General features: G+C 36.1%; 3 protein-coding genes across 3 annotated transcripts; all 3 read left to right on the forward strand.

Moving 5' to 3' along the window:
• Nucleotides 1-798: 798 nt before the first annotated feature.
• Nucleotides 799-3,210, forward strand: LOC116287401 (uncharacterized). Its single transcript, XM_031694073.2, has one exon. The coding sequence runs from the start codon at nucleotides 896-898 to the stop codon at nucleotides 1,904-1,906; it is 1,011 nt and encodes a 336-aa protein (XP_031549933.1). The 5' UTR covers nucleotides 799-895; the 3' UTR covers nucleotides 1,907-3,210.
• Nucleotides 3,211-7,916: 4,706 nt separating this feature from the next.
• On the forward strand, nucleotides 7,917-9,931 carry LOC116287397 (ryncolin-1-like). The gene is made up of 4 exons (XM_031694072.2): nucleotides 7,917-7,920; nucleotides 8,064-8,447; nucleotides 8,823-8,953; nucleotides 9,451-9,931. Exons 1-4 carry the CDS (start codon nucleotides 7,917-7,919, stop codon nucleotides 9,583-9,585), a joined length of 654 nt encoding a protein of 217 aa, XP_031549932.1. The 3' UTR covers nucleotides 9,586-9,931.
• Nucleotides 9,932-14,016: 4,085 nt separating this feature from the next.
• LOC148912518 (uncharacterized) lies at nucleotides 14,017-15,349 on the forward strand. Its single transcript, XM_089027193.1, has 2 exons — nucleotides 14,017-14,051; nucleotides 15,048-15,349. Exons 1-2 carry the CDS (start codon nucleotides 14,024-14,026, stop codon nucleotides 15,347-15,349), a joined length of 330 nt encoding a protein of 109 aa, XP_088883319.1. The 5' UTR covers nucleotides 14,017-14,023.
• The last annotated feature ends 513 nt before the right edge of the window (nucleotides 15,350-15,862 follow it).

Here is a 15,862-nt window from a genome sequence, read left to right on the forward strand (position 1 = left end):
TCATTATCATTATCATTATCATTATTATTATTATTATTATTATTATTATTATTATTATCAACTAACTTTCCTTAGGTTTTGTAAACTTTTTTATTACTCTGACGCGTATCGTCTGTAATCAACAAACTTCTTCATTGAGTTTACAAATGAGTGTTATTACAACAGTTTATATTGACTATTTTTAGGAAGTTGCAAAACATACAAACATGTTGTAGCAGGAAAGCACGTAAAATAGGCTAGGCAATAGTGGAATTTCCTAATTAATGTTATTTTATACTTCTTGGGACACATGGTTAGCGCTAACCATTTGCACCAAAGATTTTATTTTTGTATTTTATTATCTCTTCTTCTGTTCCAACGCCAGTTATAATACTACGAGTTAATTATGCGCTAACGAGGAAAACTTGACATTGATTAATTGTCTTAGAATTAGCCTGGTTCATCGCTTGTTTTTACTCGGTCTGTTGTCGTGAAAGAACTACTTTGGAAAGCTCGAATTAAATACTGCATTAAAAAATAAAAAAAAAAAAGATAAACTACTTTTATATTTATATATTGTATATTATTATTATTATTATATTATTATGATTATTATTATTCTTCATATATTATTATTATTATTCTTGTATATTATTATTACATGTTATTATTATTATTATTATTTTATTATATATTTAGACATGACAACTTAATTAGATGAATGCGATAATAGTTTCCATAGAAAATTAGGCATAGAGAGTAATTATAAGGTACTTTATCACACCAGGGGTTTCCGGCTAAAGTGCCTTGAATCTTAATCGAGCGAGTCATCCGTGAAAGTCGAGCAGAAAACCAAGGAAGGCTCAAAGACTTCGGTAACAAGTTGGAGAGAATTAATATATATATTAATTTAAGTATGGCTACAGCGGAGCCTGAAAAAGAAGCTACCCCAGAGCCAAATCCAGAACCTTTACCTGAGTGGGAAACAGCATTTAAAGAGTGGAATTCGTGGTGGGAGATTCATAACTTTGGCTTTGGATGTGCCTTTGTGATTCTGGCATTATTTTCTCTGTTTTGTCTTGTTAGACTCAGAAGTCTCCAGAAGCTAACTTTAGGACGATATTTTGCTGCTGTGAGTGGTTTGCTGTTGGTTTTTACTACATCAAGGGCATTATATCTATTACTAGATCCATATGAAGGACACAAATACCTCGTGCTGCCAGTTGTTGTCGTTCGCGTCATCTTCGCTCTTGGCTACCCATGTCTAACATCAGTGTTCTCTCTCATAAACTTTGCCTTCGTAGAAGTCAACAGCTTGAAAGGCATATTGAAAAAACTTCAAAATATAAAGTTCCTATCCGTGGTAATAGTTGGACATTTTCTATTGGTGTTGATAATCTATCTTACAGTGACTTTTTCTCCTCCGTTGGCAAACTTGTTTATCATTTGTCAGTCAATTCTTATCCTTTGGTGGTTGGCTCTCGTTACTTGCTTTCTTTATTGCGCAGGGCTTGTGTTTTGGGACCAAAAGCTCAAAATCAAATACTTCAACAGCGATTCTAAAACTTATGAGCTTTCTGACGTCGTGAAAACAGGAAAGCCAAGTCGAAGTGATCCCGAATCACAAAATGTTGAAAAAAGCAAAGGAGCTCGTAAGATAGTTAGGATTTCTTGTGCAGTTGCAATCGCTGGGCTCATTTCTGTTGTCTTAGAGTTCTACTCCCTTTTTGGAGTTTATAAACTGTATTCTTTGGACGAGAAGTTTGTAAAACCCTGGCCATGGTGGTCTTATCAGACAGCAAGCCGTACTATAGAAATATGTCTGTGTTGTATTGTGGCCTATATTGTTTATCCTACGCTAAAAGGACGTCAGACTGATGCTACGAACAACACTAATACTAAAACAACAAATGGAACTAGGAAATGACTAGATGTTTTTCAGTAATATTGAACCGTACTTAAACTACAGTGTTTGAACAATGCCTTTTTTTGTTCTGAAGCTGCCAGTAATTATTAGGTTTGTATCCGACAAAAACTATTGAAATCTAGCTGCTCTCAGGGATTAATGCTCTATGAAAGCATAAAGAGAAACTAGCTGCACTTTAAAATTTACTTGTATTGAAAACAATATTAATGTTTATGCAAAAATTCAAATCTAAATAACAATTATTCGTATATATATTACCGTACTTATCACGATAACAGATAAAGATGTCTCTAAGTGCGCCGGCATTTGGGAAACATTATTAATTTATACTCTTTGTAAAAATTATTCAATTATACTTCGCGCCCCTCCAAAGGAAATTAATCTACATTGAGTGTTCAGTGTATACAGGCATCGTATCCAAAAATGACGAAACATGTACAGTTTGTAGAACTATTATTCTGGACTGGCATTCCGGCAGATGCACAAGCGCTTTCACATGTATGAGGGGCTAGTATATATAGACATGGCAGAAAAAGCGGTTTTTGCTTTTGTAAACACATTATTTTAGAGCCAAATAGCAAAATATCAAATGCGACCATAATTTATTGAATGCATATTTGAGATATAAAGCCGTGTACTTTGGGAGAGGTGATATTTTGATCAGCAAGAAAAACTGACATTTTCGTGAACACTAATAAGTAGAGTTACTCTAATTCAACAAAATTTCGTCACAAGTTTCGAGCAGCATTAAAATTACTAAATTACTAACGTTCTAATATCGTATGACAACGTTCTTGCAAGTAGGTGTATATATGTGTAAAGTGAAGAAATTACACGACCATAATTCGTTCTCTACAGAACTGTTTGCGTGAGTCAGACTCACTCGTCAGCAGATTTTAATGTTTGAATTTTACAAAACATTCACTTTATATAGCTATTTACATATATTATGTAAGTACGTTCATTTTTTACGCAACAATGCTTTTTTTCTATGTATGCCTACACGAAGAAATGAGTTCGTTTCTTTTGTTCAGCGAGCAGCTTTCCGGTTGACAAATGATCGTGTATACATGAATATATATATATATATATATAAATTAGATGTAGCTTTCGAAGCTAGATGTAGATGTTTGTAACTTGAAGTGGGCGATTTTTCCCCCCTCGGCATCCGTCATGGAAAACACTTCATGGATTGGTTTCCATCCAATAAAACCCCCAATACTTTTGTAAGACAAATAAGATACTGTATTCATAATAACAATATGGAAAAAAATACAATAATAATAAAGGAATAAATAGCCTAATGTTTCAAGAACTGATTTTTAAAAAAATTTTTCCATGTTTTAGGATATTAGTTTGAAAGTCAAATTCAACATCCAATAATAGGGAGACCTCATGCAATTGACAATTTCATATCACATGATATAAGAAAACCATGCATCAACATCATCATTATTTTCGAATGGACAAATCATAACTTGAAATTAAAAATATATATATTGATATAAGAAAAAAAAGAGATGATTTCGAGTCTTGTGGGATGATAACTCCTTCGCTGTTTTGATCGAGCATGTCTTTGTCCTTTCAAGGTTTGAACAAATAAGAGCATGGGTGGCGTATTGGTGAGAGAGCTAGCCTTTCAAAGGCCAAAATTCCCTGATTTGGTGTCATAAGTAAGTCAGAGTTGCTTGTTGATTCTCTCCTGGCATTCGATGGTTTTTCTCTTTGGTGGTTCTAAAATTTGCCTTCCCCCCCATAAAAACTCTTCTAATTTTCAATCGGAATTCATGAGATTGAGGAGAGCCACTCTATAGGATTGCCACTCTTAATTATTTAAGAGGCTCAGTGGTGGAATATTTGCTCGAAGACTCGGGACTCGGTAAATATTCCACCGATAATCACTGAGCCTGAGGGGAATAATTTTTTTTAGCATAACTTTAGAAAACCACCGCTCGATCATATCGTTTCACTTTCTGTGATTAATCGACCTATCACAGCGAGCAAAATTCTACATTCCAAAAGTCTAAAATTGTACCAACGTATTTATATTTTTCAATAACAAACCTCTTTCTCTCTCTCTCTCTCTCTCTCTCTCTCTCTCTCTCTCTCTCTCTCTCTCTCTCTCTCTCTCGAAAATAAAATACGTTTCCTCTATTGGAAAAAAAAAACAATTATGCTTTGTTATGTCATTTTAGTAGTGCAAATATTAATTATTTATTATCTTAACTTTAGGTATTAATACTCAGCTCGGCTTATGCTTTCAGTGCTTGTTCCACATTCACACTAAAACAATGGCTAATTCTCTTTTATTCTTCAACATGGCTTTCTTTTTTCTTAAAGTAAAAGGTGAGGTTAACGTTCCTATAAGTTTAATTTTTTACTTATGAGAACTTCTAAAACTCTTCTTATTAATATAACTTTTTTAGCCTCATCACCAAAATATTTTGATGCACTTCTCTCAAAATTAAGCGTTATTATTTATCTTTGTTTTGTTCTTCCTCTTCTGCTTTTCCCCCCCAATATTTGTTTGACCTCGTTAGACGCTTGGCAGCTTATTAAGAATTTATTTTATTTATTTATTTTATTCTTTGTTTTTATTTATCTTAGAACTTTTAGAACTTTTAAAACTGAATATTGTAAATAGAGTATATTCGTTGGGTTGTTTTCTGCCTTAGCAAACACATTTATTCAATTAAATATTTATAATATTCTATTTTCATAACCGTCCATAATGTCTGTTGTCTTTGTCTTTCTCACCTCCTAGGACAACCCAACCGAGTTGATCTGACTATTTCAAACATAGCAACTTCTAGCTAATATTTCAATTTTGCGCTGCTTCAATATATGATATACCCTTTGAGATACGTAATGGCCTTATTTTAGCCTATATGCAAATGTTAGAAACGAAACAGATATTAAGAAACAAGCTATCGATTGTCTGAAGTTCACCATATTTATTCGGGTTTTCTATTGAAATTCTGAATAATTTATCACAAACAACGTCAATAATTAGTATAATATGCTTAATTGTTTTCAACATTTACATTTGACGAATTGAAGTCTCAAAAAAAACTATTTGTTCTTTAAGATAAGGTGCATAATTATCTCACAGATCAAACCCTGAAACAACCTCTGGTTTGATGTAAGTCAGGGCATGGCTAACTCCCAGATCGAACCCTGAAACAACCTCTGGGCTGATCTAAGTCAGGGCACGGCTAACTCACAGATCGAACCCTGAAACAACCTCTAAGCTTATTAAAGTCAGGGCATGGCTAACTCACAGATTGAACCCTGAAACAACCTCTAAGCTTATTAAAGTCAGGGCATGGCTAATCTTAGTCAACCACAATGCACTGCGCCCCTATATTATTGTTTACATATTTCGTCTAATCGTTCTCGAAGCTAATCCTTCTTATCGTTCTAGAAGGAATAACAAGACAGATTTTCAAATTTCACCTATACAAAATTACCATTTTGCCTGGGAGAGAAAATGGCGATTGTTTTGATTCCGGCGCGCATTGCATTGAAGTTGAATAAGATTCCTTAAGGTGCATTAAATTGTTGTTGTTGTTGCCGTCGTTGTCATTGTCGTCGTGTCAATGCATACGATGAAACGGAACCCGATATCCCAGAGGTAAGAGGAGAGTGCATTACCACTACTTACACAACTCTCTTTATTAACGTATTTGTATATTGACTTGAAATTATCACATAACATCAACATATTTAAAGCAAAGCTCAAGACATATGATTACTTAAACTTGTTTATCAATAATATAGTTTTACTCTAGATGGCATTATGCTACTTATGTAAATTCATGTTTTGCGCTATTTGCATTTATATTGAATTATATATATTTCATTAGTTTTTTCTTTCTTTTTCTGCTTTTATAATTTTCACGTTTTATTGTAAAAAGCATTGAGTTTTAGAAATGCGTTTTTTAAGAAATAAATAAAGTTATATTATTATTATTATTATTATTATTATTATTATTATTATTATTATTATTATTATTATTATTATTTGACAGGTGAAGGCGGCTGCAGAGATTTAAATTTCCTCAAATGTCAGAAAGATAAAGCGTTCACTGGTCATGAGATCAAGACTATCCGTGTGTTATCCCCAGGATTAGAAGAGTGCCAGCATCAGTGTTTTATGGAAGGCAAATGCGTCTCCTACAACTTGGGTCCAGTTGAAGGATTATCAAGGACTTGTTCTTTGAGTAATACAGATCACGTGATGTATCCTGATGACGTTAAGCCTGTTCCTGGTGCTGAGTACTGTCCGATTAAGGTTTGTAAAACTATTAAGGTACTTGGGAGTAAAATTTAAGTAGACGAATGATGTGCATGGAGTAGGAGTTTAAGCAAGGAAGCAAGGAAGCAAGGAAGCAAGGAAGCAAGGAAGCAAGGAAGCAAGGAAGCAAGGAAGCAAGGAAGCAAGGAAGCAAGGAAGCAAGGAAGCAAGGAAGCAAGGAAGCAAGGAAGCAAGGAAGCAAGGAAGCAAGGAAGCAAGGAAGCAAGGAAGCAAGGAAGCAAGGAAGCAAGGAAGCAAGGAAGCAAGGAAGCAAGGAAGCAAGGAAGCAAGGAAGCAAGGAAGCAAGGAAGCAAGGAAGCAAGGAAGCAAGGAAGCAAGGAAGCAAGGAAGCAAGGAAGCAAGGAAGCAAGGAAGCAAGGAAGCAAGGAAGCAAGGAAGCAAGGAACCAAGGAAGCAAGGAACCAAGGAACCAAGGAAGCAAGGAAGCAAGGAAGCAAGGAAGCAAGGAAGCAAGGAAGCAAGGAAGCAAGGAAGCAAGGAAGCAAGGAAGCAAGGAACCAAGGAACCAAGGAAGCAAGGAACCAAGGAACCAAGGAAGCAAGGAAGCAAGGAACCAAGGAACCAAGGAAGCAAGGAAGCAAGGAAGCAAGGAAGTGAGAGAAAGAGGGGGGAGGATACCGGAGAAGAAGGAAGACATATAAAATTGCACATTCTCCGTTATATCTTCTTATGACAATCTTTTGTTTTTTCTTACAGAATCCATGTTCCAAAAGTCCCTGTGCCAGTCAATTGAAATGCATACCTGATTTTGATTTTAACACGTTTAAGTGTTTGAGTAAGTGTTACCAAGTTACTCATTTCCTATAACCAAGGAATACTTTAATTTCTTAAATTTTCTTTTTTATTAATATTTAGAGCTTGAGCACAATTACATAGCGCTTCTCTATCACATATGGAGAAGCGCATGCTTTTCCGTCGCGACAATATAGAGACCTTTAGATCCGATAAGTATGAGTACGAGCACGAAATATGACGGCTGGTAGTTGCAGTGCCTGCTCGCAATTAAGCATGACTTCATTTACGTGACAATGAAAGTTCGCAGCCATTGCCTTGCTTCGTACGACTCTTTTGGAAATTTCGTAGGGTTGGAAAAGACGTAAATTTTGTCTTTTTCTTTTCGTCAATCACATTGTCGTGAGAAACGCCATTTTCAAGTGCACTTGCCTATGGAATGTCATGGGAATTGGGAAAAACATATTAAGCTTTTCCCGTATAAGGTGCTGTACTGCGTCCATAATCTCTACTTTTGTTCAATGACTCCCTACTCGTCTTTTTCTTTTCGTTGATCGCATTGTTGTAAAAAACACAATTTCCAATTCGACGTACCTATGCAATGTCATGGGAATTGGGTAAAACATATCAAGCTTTTTCCCATATAAAGTGCTGCACTAGCTACGTCCATAATATCTACTATTGCTCAATGACTCCCTACTTACATCCATCTTGTATAAGTATATCGTAGATTTACATAATTACGGTTGATTGTTTGGATTACGTGTGAACAAAAAATATAGTTTGGAATTTTATAATTTAGAAGAAATTAGAATCAAATCAAGCGTCGATCATTGCAAACCATTATCCTTATATCCAACATCTGGTTTGTAAGTCGAATCGAATCAGCTAAGATAGTATTTGCCAGCTTCAAATAAGGAAATGTTGCACGAAAAAAAATAGTTTTTGGGGCCATCATAAATGGGTTTGTTGCAAAAACTCACAAGATAACGTGCAATCGTACCGTAAGAGGAACGTAGGCTCTGGGTACAAGATTGATGCAGAACTAAACTCGTACTTCAAAAACTTGGTGTAAAGTTTTACTTTACTTTTGTTTTTCTCCTTTAGACGAAACATCATGCGCAGGACTTAAGAAAAGCGGAATTAGCAAAAGTGGCGTGTACGAAATCGCCCCAATTCCGGGCTACACCGTCAAAGTCTTCTGTGATCAAGTAACAGACGGGGGAGGCTGGACCGTGATACAAAAAAGACTTGATGGATCGGTGGATTTCTTTCGAGGATGGGACGATTACAAGCGAGGATTTGGAAACAAGAATGGAGAATACTGGCTTGGACTCGATGCCATGCATATCTTGACCAACAGTACAGAGAATGAGATCAGAATTGACCTGGAAGACTTCAATATGAACAAAACCTATGCGATTTATAAGTCGTTCAAAGTTGGCACAGAATCCCAGAAATACGAATTGTTCATTGGATCCTTTAAAGAAGGTAATATACCATCCTATATTTTCGGAATAAATGGAAGCGAGAAATGAAGAAAAAGAAGATAAATAAATGGAAAGTTATTGATGGATGGATGGATGGATAGACGGACGGACGGACGGACGGACGGACGGACGGACGGACGGACGGACGGACGGACGGACGGACGGACGGACGGACAATTAAATGGACGGATGGATGGATGGATGGATGGATGGATGGATGAATAGATTAATGGATAAATAGATGCGTCAGTAAGTTAATGAACAAATGAAGGGATTAATAAATGAATGAACGAATGATGGATAGAAAATGGATAAACCGATTGGTTTGTTGATGGATGAATGGAAGGAGATATTTTCATATTTCTTTTCGCCATAGGGAATGCTGGTGACTCATTGGGCTATCACAGGTGGACTGCATTCTCAACATCTGATCAAGACAACGACAACCACGCTACTAACTGTGCCAACAGATTTAAGGGCGCTTGGTGGTTTGGGGGTTGCCACTATGTAAGTAAATAAAAATGTCATTTTAGTTATTGGACAAAGAAATTTCACTAATATTATTTTTTTGTGAAATAAGCTATTTGCCGGGTTTTTTAATTCTAAGGGCTAACTCACATATTGAACCTTTAAAAACCTCTAGGCTGACTCTTCGTACAGGCCTGAAAAAAAAGGTAAAAATGTAAAGAGAACATATCGAATCTTGACCCAACCTCCAAGATGATCTAAGTCAGGGCATGGCTAACTCACACAACGAACCCTGAAATAACCTCTGGGCTGATCTACGTCAGGGCATGGCTAACTCACAGATCGAACCCTTATACAGCATCTAGGCTGATCCAAGTCAGCGCACGACTAACTCAAAGATCAAGCTCTGGAACAACTTCTGGGCTGAACTAAGTCAGAGGTTGGCCAACTTACATGGATTGAACCTTGAAACAACCTCTAGGCTGATATAACTCATAAGGCATGACAATTTGTTAATTAGTTTATTTCTACTCTAGTCTCATCTCAACGGTCAATACCTCGGCCAAAATGTTCCATACGCTGAAGGCATAAACTGGAGATTCGTAACTGGACTTTACAGATCTCTCAAAAGCGCAGAAATGAAGATACGACCGGTCGGTTATAATGGTTAGCCTCAAGCTGCTGCTGCTTCTATTAATTCTAATGCGGTTACTGCTACAACAACAACAACAAAAACAGTATAAATACAAACAACGAAACATCTAAAGAAGCAGCACCAACAACAGCAGCAATCACAAAATATGGAGCAGCAGCCACGACAACAAAAGCATCAGCAGCACCACCACCAACAACAGCAGCAACAACAGCAACACCAACCGCAACGACAACAGCAGCATCAACTTCAGTATCAGCAACAACAACAACAACAACAACAGCAACAACAACACAGGAAAAACAAGAGGAACACGAATTTTGAAGCACTTTTTAACACAATAGAATTGTTTTGTTGATGGGTGTTCTTGTATAAAGCTTCTAAGGGTGACCTCAACTGCATGGGAAACCAACCAACGGGCTCAAAACAAAATTTGTTTTACTTTTTCTTTCTTTCCTTTTTTTTTTTTTCTTTTTCTTTTGATCTTTTTTCTTTTTCTTTTTTTTTTTTTTCCTTTCTTCTTCCTCTTTTTCTTATATCAATGCCACCTGGGTTCGAGCTCTGCCTGTGTCCGCGTCGTATATGTGAGTAGAGTTTTTGGTTGTTTCTCTTCTGTGCTTCTCGAATTCCATTTATTACCCATCTTATTATTTGGGTTGCTAAAGCTGTTAGGTATTACCTCGTCCACCACCCAGGAGTGGTATATGCATTTCACTAGTTTTCGCGTTATTTATGTGTTTTATATAAACAGTTGGACCCGGAAATACGACATCATAACTGGAAAGCTCTTATTCACCACCTTTTTATCGAAAAAATAAAAACGCACTGATACGTTTGGATGATCTTCAGCTCCAAGCAAAGTGCTAGAAGTAACCTATAAAATTATATCCATTTTGAAATCACTGACTATTTCTACAATCTGACTGGCTCCCAGCAATACGATCTAAACGCGAATTGGAACCGCGCCAAAAGAAAAACAAAACGGAAATATTCTTAGAGGAACAACCGTGTTTTTTTTGTTGTTGTTGATGTAAAACTTGATTTTAAATGTATTATGATTATAGCGGACATTTCAAAATGGATATAATCAAGTGGTAATTGAACTTGCGGTCGTGCAATTTTGTAATCACTTCCTATTAAATTATGCACGAGTTGCCATTATATATATCCTATTAAATTATGCACGAGTTGCCATTTTATATATCCTATTAAATTATGCACGAGTTGCCATTTTATATACCATATTAAATTATGCACGAGTTGCCATTTTATATACCATATTAAATTATGCACGAGTTGCCATTTTATATACCATATTAAATTATGCACGAGTTGCCATTTTATATACCATATTAAATTATGCACGAGTTGCCATTTTATATATCCTATTAAATTATGCACGAGTTGCCATTTTATATATCCTATTGAATTATGCACGAGTTGCCATTTTATATATCCTATTAAATTATGCACGAGTTGCCATTTTATATATCCTATTAAATTATGCACGACTTGCCATTTTATATATCCTATTGAATTATGCACGAGTTGCCATTTTATATATCCTATTAAATTATGCACGAGTTGCCATTTTATATATCCTATTAAATTATGCACGAGTTGCCATTTTATATATCCTATTAAATTATGCACGAGTTGCCATTATATGTATCCTATTAAATTATGCACGAGTTGCCATTTTATATACCCTATTACATTTTGCAATAGTTGCCATTATATATATCCTACTCAATTATGCACGAGTTGCCTTTCTATATTTCTTCTTTATTTTGTTAGTATTTTGGGTAAAACCCCTTGTATTTGACTTACAAACATATCAACCAAAATTTTAAAATGATTAGGAAGATTAATTAAATCTTGTTTTTTAACTTGTACATCATCCTTTTGGCTTCCATCTTGACCCAACAGACTCAGAAATCCATCTTCATCTATGTCCATAAGTTGGAAATCCTCACGTTTTACATGTGGCACATTCATGTTGTGGGTCGAAGGGCAAATATCTTCAAATTTTTTGTTGATGAAAATGTCAACTGCTACCAAGTGTACCTTGGCGTGTCCATGCTTTCCAGTTTTTGTTCATTTAGACTACCTATTAAAGTTTTTCTAAAACTTTAAAGAGTACAGCGTTATAGTTCTGTTAACGTGCAACCTTAATTTTCAACACACAGCGAAAGAAATGTTTCGTCACTGCACTTCCCGGTAACACGCCCTAAATCGAACAATTTTCCGTCACAACAAAATAGGGTTTTGGCAAATATCAATTGAGTTGTTTCCAAACACGGAATCGAAATATACCGACCAATTTGAATAAATATTGTTCTGCCTAACATAGATATGAAGATGTTGTTGTGATTCGACGTGTGAATACGAGGCTAGCATGTATAGAACAATAGTTATTCAAATTGTTAGCAGTATAGTCGGAGTATCAATTTTTGGAAAAAAACATGAATGCTAACGTCCACCAAAACCAATTTCGTCGCGACAGAAAATTGTACTATCCCGCGTTGGTATGATTTGGAAAAACGAGGAGGATGTTTCACTACCATGCTTTGCGCGCCGTACTCTTTATGCATCTGACATTAGCTTTATTTTTTATTCTTTTCGTTCGCAATTTTTACGAATGACAAAAAATTATTAACAATTTCGTTATTCCCAAGCTGTAGCTTTGAACTGATTGTACAAGAGAATAAATATAGCGAATGTCTTAAATTAAAAAAATGAAATCTCTATTTTCTTTCTTGAAATAATTAGATGTAGCTAGCTTTCGAAGCTAGATGTAGATGTTTGTAACTTGGGGTGGGTATATTTCCACTTAACATCGTCATGGAAAAACACTTTGGTTTCTATCCAATAAAACTCCCAATACTTTTGTAAGACCAAGATACTTTATAACATAGCCACGACATGTCTCGCGCTCTAATAGACCCGTTCACGGTTCCCTGCGCCATCTTGAAAGGTAGCCGGGCCTTTGCATCGAAGCGAGACGAACATTGAGCTTGCAATGATAGAGACATGTGAATAATTGTCTAAGGTGTTAAAAAAGGTCTCTATCAATGCAAAATTACCGTTAGTTTCGCTTCAATGCAAAGGCCCGGCTACCTTTCAAGATGGCGCAGGGAACTATGAAGGGGACTATTGGCTCTGCATTTAAGAAGAAGAAAAAATATGGAGCACTAGCTCGTATGGAGCACGCTGCAAGCATTCTGATAAAACTAAGTACTAAATGGTCTACCGTTCTGTACATTTAAAGGTAAAAAATGACTATTGATTTTCTTTCCATAAAACGTTCATAGCGTATTTATTTGAGCTGAAGTTTGACTCAGTTTAAAAAATATCTACGGTTCAAAATCATAACTCGAAAAATAGAAAATAAATGAATAAATAAAAAAAGGAGATATTTTAGCAAAAACAAAAGAAAAAAAAAATGATTTTCCCCCATGTGAGATGATAACTCTACTGTTTTTTGATCTAGCATGTCTAGACAAGAAGGGGGGAGGGGACGCAGTGATGAGAGCGTTCATCTTTCAACGAAGGCCAAGATTCCCTAACTCGGTGCCATAAGTAAGTAGAGCTGCTCGTTGGTTCTCTCCTGAGCTTCTGAGCTTTGAAGGCTTTTCTCATATGGTTCTCTGGCCTTTTGCCTCCCAAAAAAACTCTTCTAAATTTCAATCGGAATTCAGTGGATTAAGAGATTCTATGGAAATGCCATTCACAAAGCCGCTTTGATTATTTAACAATTATTCACCGAAGGCGAAGTGGTTATTTATAAGTAATGCTATGGCACTAGGGAAATTAATGATTAATATTCTCCAAAAAACGAGGGAAAATTTGTGGAATAAAACAAAAATAGAATCTAAAATCAATTTTTCTTATGATTTTAATAATGATAATAATTTATTCAAAAATACTTTCAAATAGCAACAATTTATCTTATGACTGAGCATGCGCAGATTTGAGAACGCGTCCCATATGGAAACCGTACAGTATTGTCATAATTCTGAATTTCCCTTATGCATAGAACATCCTTTGTATTTTTCTAAATTTCCCTACATTTAATATAAAGTAGAGATAACTAGCTAAAAACTAGTGTGAGCTGCGTAATGATAACAGGTAAATTATACACCTTGAAAAGATGAAAGATGACGACGGTGTATAATTTACCTTTTTATCATTACATTTAATATAAGCGACAGGGAAATTTAGTAAAAGACAAAGGATTTCTTTGTCTCCTGAATTTCCCTCATGTTCTATGCATGCGGGAAATTCAGATTTGTAAAGCCCTCGGAAGACAAAAGAATCCGAGGTTACCGAGCCACGAGTCTTCTTAATCATTCATTATCTTAACTTTAGGCATTAAAACTCAGCCTATGCTTTCAGTGCTTCAGTGTTCGACATTCCACACGAAAACGATGGCTAATTTTCTGTTATTCTTCAACATGGTTTTCTTATTCCTTGAAGTAAAAGGTGAGGTTAACTTTCCTATAAGTTTAATTTTTACTCAAGAGATCTTATATAACTCTTCTTATTAATATAACTTTTTTTAGCCTCGTCTCCAAAATATTTTGATGCATTTCTCACAAAATTAAGCGTTATCATTTATCTTTGTTTTCTTCTTCTTCTTTTTCTTTTCTTTTCTTTTTTCTTTCGATGGCTTCCTTAAGCAGAACCGACGGGAAACAAACTTCGATAAAATGAGTTTCCGGAATCATAAGCAAAAAGGAATATTTGTTTGACCTCGTTAAGGCCGGTTTAGACGGTACGATTTTCCCCTACAACTATCGTATATAACACGCTCGCGCCATTCTACAACCTGAGCCGTAGCGTGTAAATGAAGCCTACAACTCACCCACGACAGACGCGAGCGTGTTGTATACAATAGTTGTAGGCGAAAATCGTACCGTCTAAACCGGCCTTTAGATTCGTGGCAACTTAAGAATCTATTTTTTTAAATTTAATTATTTGCTTTTCATTTATTTTAGAACTTTTAGAACTGAATATTGTGAATAGAGTATATTCGTTGGGTTGTTTTCTGCCTTAGCAAAGTGTTACTAAGAGTGCTAGTTGCGTCATTAACTCAATCCAATATTTATAATCCTCTATTTTCATAACCGTCGTCCATGATGTCTGTTGTCTCAGTCTTCAGTTCTCACCTCCTAGGGCAACCCAACCGAGTTGATCTGACTATATCCATACCAGCAACGTCTAGCTAATATTTCAATTTTGCCACCATTTTGCATGGCAGACAATATGCCGATTGTTCTGATTCCGGCGCGCAATGCATTGTAGTTGACTAGGATTCTTCAAGATTAATTATATTGTCGTTGTTGTTGTTGCTGTCGTTTTCGTTGTCGTCGTGTCAATGCATACGATAAAACGGAACCCGATATCCCAGAGGTAAACTGAGAGTGCATTAACACTACTTACACAACCCCTTTATAATTCTATTTCTATTTTTCACAGGTGAAGGCGGCTGTAGAGATGTAAATTTCCTGGAATGTCAGAACGATAAAGCGTTCACTGGTCATGAGATCAAGACTATCCGTGTGTTATCCCCAGGATTAGAAGAGTGCCAGCACCAGTGTTTCATGGAAGGCAAATGCGTCTCATACAACTTGGGTCCAGTTGAAGGATTATCAAGGACGTGTATTTTAAGTAATACAGATCATGTGATGTATCCTGATGACGTTAAGCCTGTTCCTGGTGCTGAGTACTGTCCGATTAAGGTTTGTAAAACTATTAATGTATTTGGGAGTAAAAACTAAGTAGACGTGAGAGTAGACTAAGTAGATGTGTATGGAGTAGGAGGAACCAAGGAACCAAGGAACCAAGGAACCAAGGAACCAAGGAACCAAGGAACCAAGGAAGCAGCAGTAAGGGGGACTCGCGGTCAATGTCAAAGATTTACGGGTTTTACAGGCGGTTTAAGGAAGGCGCCGGCAGCGGGAATAAGCCGCGCGCCGTGTCCTTACTGCTGCTGTGTTGGGAATCAAAGATAAGTGTTTATAAAAATGTACGATATATATACGATGCATGAATGTAAAAAGTTCACCAATGACTTCTGTATAATTTGCCTAAGATCCAAAGTTAACATACCTAAGCCCAAGGGTTTCTGGTGTTGTGGTAAGAAAATGCAAATAGAAGACGACACGTCAGCACAGTGTTACGAGTGTGGTAAAAACATTCGTAATGCCGTACCAAATGCTACCAGAGAGCAGTATTACGCCAATGGAGGTCGTAAGAAAACGCCATATAAGAGAATAAAATACTTCAGGGAC

The sequence above is a fragment of the Actinia tenebrosa genome, unplaced genomic scaffold (genome assembly GCF_029948245.1).
Source record: "Actinia tenebrosa isolate PJP-AT-01 unplaced genomic scaffold, QUT_ActTen_1.0 PGA_scaffold11__36_contigs__length_13525064, whole genome shotgun sequence".
NCBI lineage: Eukaryota > Metazoa > Cnidaria > Anthozoa > Actiniaria > Actiniidae > Actinia > Actinia tenebrosa.